This window comes from Triticum aestivum, chromosome 5A (assembly GCF_018294505.1).
Source record: "Triticum aestivum cultivar Chinese Spring chromosome 5A, IWGSC CS RefSeq v2.1, whole genome shotgun sequence".
Taxonomy (NCBI): Eukaryota; Viridiplantae; Streptophyta; class Magnoliopsida; order Poales; family Poaceae; genus Triticum; species Triticum aestivum.
In genome coordinates this window covers 476707282-476713508 of record NC_057806.1, presented here as the reverse complement: position 1 = coordinate 476713508, position 6227 = coordinate 476707282, and the positions used below count along the sequence as shown (strand labels likewise).

The 6227-nt window shown below is 48.8% G+C and overlaps 1 protein-coding gene across 1 annotated transcript; it reads right to left on the bottom strand.

Moving 5' to 3' along the window:
- Positions 1–410: 410 nt before the first annotated feature.
- Positions 411–4482, bottom strand: LOC123104152 (zinc finger protein WIP2). The gene is made up of 2 exons (XM_044525907.1): positions 3615–4482; positions 411–1155 (listed from the first exon to the last, which is right to left on the bottom strand). Exons 1-2 carry the CDS (start codon positions 4395–4397, stop codon positions 703–705), a joined length of 1236 nt encoding a protein of 411 aa, XP_044381842.1. The 5' UTR covers positions 4398–4482; the 3' UTR covers positions 411–702.
- Positions 4483–6227: the final 1745 nt, after the last annotated feature.

Sequence of the window (6227 nt, the reverse complement as noted above, 5' to 3'; positions counted from 1 at the left end):
AGCTGCGAATAGTTGTGTCCTTATAGTGCCAACTATATGCATGTAAATAATTATTATTCAAAATGGCCAATTGTGATCAGTGCAAAAATAGAAGTAAAATTATATTATGTTACACACGCTGTAATTTTTCATACTCAAAACCAAAGTACAAACCAAGCAAAATTGATTGATGGCTCACGTGCTTGGTTTATTAAAACAACAAAATTACAACATTGTCGTGTGCATCAATCAACAAATGGCCTTGGTATTGACCAATGTGGAACAAACCACAACAAAATATAGGTATTGAAGAATGTGGAACAAACCAAGCACGTAACCCATTGTCTTGCGCATCAATAGATCGATGCAAAATCTAGAGACACCGTCTCAGTTTTGAAGGAAAAAGGGACACAGCTCTAGAGCAGTAATAGTTGAGGGTTTAGAAGCAAGCGAAATGCTAATTAAATGTTGACACATTTCCATGATCGATTGATTGAGGTCTCATCCTAGCTAATATACAAGCGAGATATGTAGGAAGAGAAAAACAGAAGAAGCAAACCCAATCAAAGAGCAACTCGTGAGCTTGTAGTATGTATACACCGCCGATAGTTTTCGGACTTGTATACACTGCGTAGTTCAGATGTGCACACAGCTAGCATCTTTTGAGCATCCGGGCCGGCACGGCGGCACATAACCACGGCCAGACCGATCGGTGAGTGACGCTCAGAGCGACCTGGCGCCCGCGGCGGCACCGTCGTGCTCGACGTCGGAGATGGCACAGTCATCGTCGTCGTCGAGCCCGGCGCCGCCGAGCGCGCCGTGGCCCTGGCCGAAGGCTCTGGCGTGGTCCTTGAGGGAGCGCTTGTGCTTGAACTCGGAGCCGCAGAGGCAGTACCAGAGCTTGCCGCAGTTCTTCTCGTGGGTGCGCCAGTCGCCCTTGACGGCGAAGGCCTTGCCGCAGCGGCGGCAGAGGAAGGGCTTGAGGCCGTGCTTGCGCTTGTAGTGCGTCTGCAGGGTGCGGAAGTCCTTGAGCGGCTTGGCGCGCGGGTGGTCGACGTTGTTCCGGCACCCCGGTGCGCAGCAGTAGCACGGCAGCCGCAGCATCGCCGTCGGTTGGATGCCGCGCAGCGACTCCGGGCCCTTCCGGTACTGCGACCCGTGGCCCCACATGTGCATCTGCATACACAGAACAGTACGCACGGCGCGCGTACGTAGCAAGTTAATCATCAGCTACTTTAACAACCTATATCGATATTAATTAGGCGTCAGAGATAAACCTATGCATGCTGCATCATTTGATTAGCACGTACTGCGCTCTCGATAGGCTGATATAATTGCTATGTGGTAGTACGTACGAACTACATGCATGGATTCATGATCATATGCTGCGTTTTGTCAGTTTGATGGCAGAGTTTAAGGGTTCCGTGTGTGGACATCGATGGATCAGAAGAGCATATGCATGTTCTATTCACCTTCAGGCCGGGTTGCGTTTAATACGTTGCTCATTTCGAGGTGCGCGTGGATGCTGTCGCCCTCGGTACGTGGCTTGGCCGGATCAGTCTGTATAGCTCAGAGGCTTTCCCCGTGCAGACGCAGCGGCAGTCAGTGGGCGACACCGGAGAAGCCGCGTGAGCTAGCGTTGACGGCTTTTGGTTGCGACGGCTCTAGTACTCCATACTGGCCCCTTGCTTGCGTGCTGCTTGTGTTGTGTGTTGTAGTACATGGGTGTCTGTGGTGCATGTCCGGTTCGTGCACTGCACAGTGGAACTGTCATCGGGGAGGGACAGAACACAGTGGCAAGCTACAGGTCTCTTGCAGTCATGGACGCTGAAAGCTGCGATCGAGAACTAATTGAAGGCGGTGTAGCAAAACCCGATCGGTTCGACGGCATGCTTATATTAGCCCTCGATGCTAGCTGGTCAGGTGTGAAACGGCTGATCAAGAAAAGCTCATCTGCCCTGATCAAAACATCCAATCTACAGTTCGACCGGGAGCCACATGTGCTCGACCGGGAGCCAGGACTCAGCTCAGCTGGAGTGCATGCCTCCACGATATGCATGGTAGTGGCCACTGGGGGTGATCGATCAGATCGAACCAGATCGATACACGGCGTGTTAGGAAAGCAGCAGCAGCTGGCTCAGCTTTTGCATCGATCATATCGATCAGACGACACTAAGCTGCACGCACACGCTCATGTCCGGCCGTGGTCTGACTAATCAGCTCTTGCATGCATCTGATTCGTCTCAAAAAGTTGCATCATGCATCTGATTACGTTACGTACAGAGATCGATCTTCACTGGGATCTCCACAGTGGCATCCACCACGCCACCCATGCATGCATGCGTTCATGCATGGGTGCATTTCCAAAGAGCGCAGCGCTTCGGAAAGCTCCGGCCCCGGAAAAGCATAAAACTTCAAAAGGTTGCATGCATGGCTCCCCCTGACGGGCCATATATGTCTTGTTCAATCACACGAAAAGGCAGGCCACTGTGCCCTCACTCCCGAGCACAGCTCAATCGATCCCCGCCCAGAGCCAAAAACACCAGCACGTGTACGCATCTATCTATCTACCTGGTTCCTACAATCCTACTGCTATGGCACTTCCTCTTTCACACATAATCGAACAAGAGGCTGAGCCACAGGACACCAAATCGAAGAAGACTGCTTCAATTCGTGCATTAGGGGCAGAACTTTACATTATTCAGACCATATATAGAAGCACACCATGATCGTCAACTAAGAGGGTCCAGATACAAATATTTCAAAGGGGATTTCAACATAAATTTCTAACCATATACAACGCATGATAAATTTGCTACAATATGGTAGTACTACCTATCTTGTTTGCTTGTACGTTCTGCAACCCGTTTTGTTGCATCTGTTCAGATCGGATGTGATTAACACCGCGGCCGCGGTGCAAAACTACGTCCATATAGCACATGCGTGAACAATGGTAGGTGGATGTCACGGCGAGGCGTACGATTGATTAATAATTTCAGGTTTTATATTGGCAGCTCGACTCGAAGCTAGCTAACGGCCGGAAGCATACGGTAACGGGACCAACACAGGCGTAACGAATCCGACGTGATGTCGCTCGTCTAACTTTATTCCCGGCAAAAGATCAGCTCCCGGCCTCCCGTGCAATTACACGCTGCGAGCTGTAGTGTTCGTTCAAGTCTCATCACTCTTGTTCGCTAGCTTCACAACTGTGGTAGTAGTACTAGTAGAACTTTATTTATTTTAACCTACCCGCAGGCAACAGCTACAGCATTTATTGGTAGGTAATTCCAGTTAGGGACTTGCTAGGATCGATCCATCCAACTGTGCTGGAGAAAACAGGAGCTCCAAAATTGTTCGACTCCCAACAAAATGGGATCAACACAACTAGTATGTTTTGTTCTATCAAATAAATCACTCGAATTTCACGCAAAAAAAAATCACTAGTATGTTGTTATGAACAAAATATAAGGGGTTTAATTTGATATATAATTAACCGCCGCCGGTCCAGTTCGTGTATATATCATGGTTAAAATCTAGAGAATTAACCCGTTTTAGTAGTCGATCGAGATCAAAATGTTGCTAAGAACGGAAAATTAACGCTTAATTCTTGAAGGTGTGTGTGGCCAGGGGCTCACCTGCATGTTGTTGTATCGATTGAAGGTCTTGAAGCAGACAGGGCAGGAGAACTGCGTCGGGCCGATGAGGATCTGCGTCGGCGTCGGGATCCAGTACTGCCCCTTGTTCAGCCGCCCGATCGGCGTCGAAGCGAACCCTAGCACCGGCGCCACGGCCGCCTCGTTCTCGCCGTCGTCATCCCCGTCCTCCTCAGCGCAGCCGCCGCTCAGCTCCTTATTAAGGCGGTCGTCCTCTTCCTCCTCGTCATCCCTCGCCGCCCTAGCTGCGGCGGAGATCCCGGAGATGAGGTCGGCGGCGGTGCCGGCGCTCGGCAGGCCTATATGCAGCGCCACCGTCACGTCCCCCGCCGCGCCGCCGGCCGCCGAGTCCATCGGGTCGTCGGTCGCCTTGGAGTTCAGGTCCGCAAAGAGCTGCCGTCCCGCGAGCTGCTGATTGTGGTGCAGGCTACTGCTCGCGGCTGGGCCCGGCGCTTGTTTCCTCTCCTCCTCGTCGACGTCGTCGTCGCCGTCGTCGGAGTCGTCCGGGCCGGGGCCGCGCCCCCGCTCCCGAGACCTGCGGGAGGCGGGGGCGAGAGAGAGAAGGGGCAGGGCTTCCCGGAGCGGAGGAGACGACGGCGTAGTAGGAGGAGGAGGCGGCGGCGGGGAGAAGAAGGGGCTGGAGGAGTAGGCGGAGACCGGAGGAGGCGCCGTCGTCGACGCCACTGGCGCCGGCACCGGCGTGGGTGAGAAGTAGTAGCGGTGCTGACGGTAGTTCTTGAGGAAGGTCGTGTACGGGTTCTCCATGGCTGGCAGCTAGGCCACCGCACGAGCTCTAAGGTAGCTTGCACTTCTACTTCTAGCTTCCCAGGCTTGGCTAGCGAGTTGTGTTGTGTGCACTGGTGTTGTGGTGGTTGGCAGGGGTTATTATAGGGTGCCCTGCGTGATGAGCTGACGGGTGCCAACATTTTACGGTGGAAGAACATAGCTTACCGCATGCCAACCTTGGATATATACACGAGTATGTATATCAGTAAGGTGAGAGCATAATTTCAGGCCCGTTTAGAATTCACAAACAGAAACGTACAATTAGAAAAGGAGAAATTATATTTTACAATGTAGGGGACATTGACCCACCGTCCGTGTTGCTTTATTCATGCCACATTTTTGGATTTTGGCGTAGTTTGTTTAGTTCAGTGTATTGCATTAGGGTTTCTTCTTGTTTCAAAGCGTATCATAATGTTTCACCGTGTCTCAGCAAATCCACTACGAAACAAGTGCACTCCTGGTGGATGCAAGAACCTGAAAAAAAATCATAGAAAATGTATAAAGGGAAAACTAGTGGCGTTTCGAAATATAATATTAATGGAGGGCCTCGTTTCTGTTTTGTCGAAAGATGGAGGGTTTCGTTTCTTTTTAACAAAAGATGGAGGACATCCTTAGATTGTAGGGTTTTCATGGTAGGTTAGAGATTTTTTTAATCTTTCAAATTTTGTCTATAAGGGGCGTTTGGATCAACAAGTGCATGGGTGTTCGAGCTGATCATATACGAAAGATCGATCCGTCTGCCAAGGACAGGACAGAGAGATCACAATATCTTGGCATCAATACCTTTTGTGGTGCATCAACTGTCCTTACTTTTGTATTAGGCACAATTTCTAAACCTTGACCCCAAGCCCTCCTCTCTTTTATGGCATAAAGGAAGGCTCGCCTCACTTTTTCTCTTGTTTCCTCATGTTCCATGTATGATTGGTTTCTCTGACATTGTGTTCTATACGAAATCTCATTAGCAATAAATATTAGCGATCAAGTGTTTCGTAAAGGTATATGGATCATATGAATGATATGCAAAATTCCTTTGGAATGCATATACCCATGCCCTCTAGTCCATTAGAATTTTGACATGAGCTCATCCTTTGTTTTTTCTTTGAGAAGTTCAATACATCTATTTCTAGCATGTCTCTTCAACCCTCCATAATTATTTGCATTTACCACCATTGCAACATCCAAGGGCATGCGCTGCAACATTATTGTGTTTTGAAATTAATCAACGAGGAATCGAGACATCTCAATTCTGAGTTTTTATATTCTATATTTTCTAATTCCTACACTCCAAAGATGATCTAATAATACAGTGGCGCGTAAAATTGGTATTTGGGTGCATAGCATGGCAAAAGAAAGCAAGAGAATTTCCAATTTTGCAAGGAGCGAGGGACGTTACCTTGAAAAAAAATCTTAGTTTTGCATGTAGTTCTAGGATAGCAAAATTTACTTGGTTCAAGAAAATGTATGCATGTCTTCTTCCAACGGCGAGAGCTACCGAACGACTACAATTCTCACAGGGCAACCTGCTCCTCCTTCAAATTTTTCACCTTGCAGTTTTGTGTCTCCAAACACGGTAAATGCATGTATGTTCAAAATACGCACGAACACTCAATCCTATGAACGGGCGTAGACATCATACCTCTATGAGCATTTCCGAGATACCGAGCCGGCAAAGAAACCATCGATTTAATATGGTTAAAACACAATCATTGGATGTTGATCCCACACCTCATAAGAAAAACTTCAGGCAGCTGTGAAGTAGGCGATCCCTTAATTATTTAAGCGTAGAATCAAACCTTGACAATTAAAGTG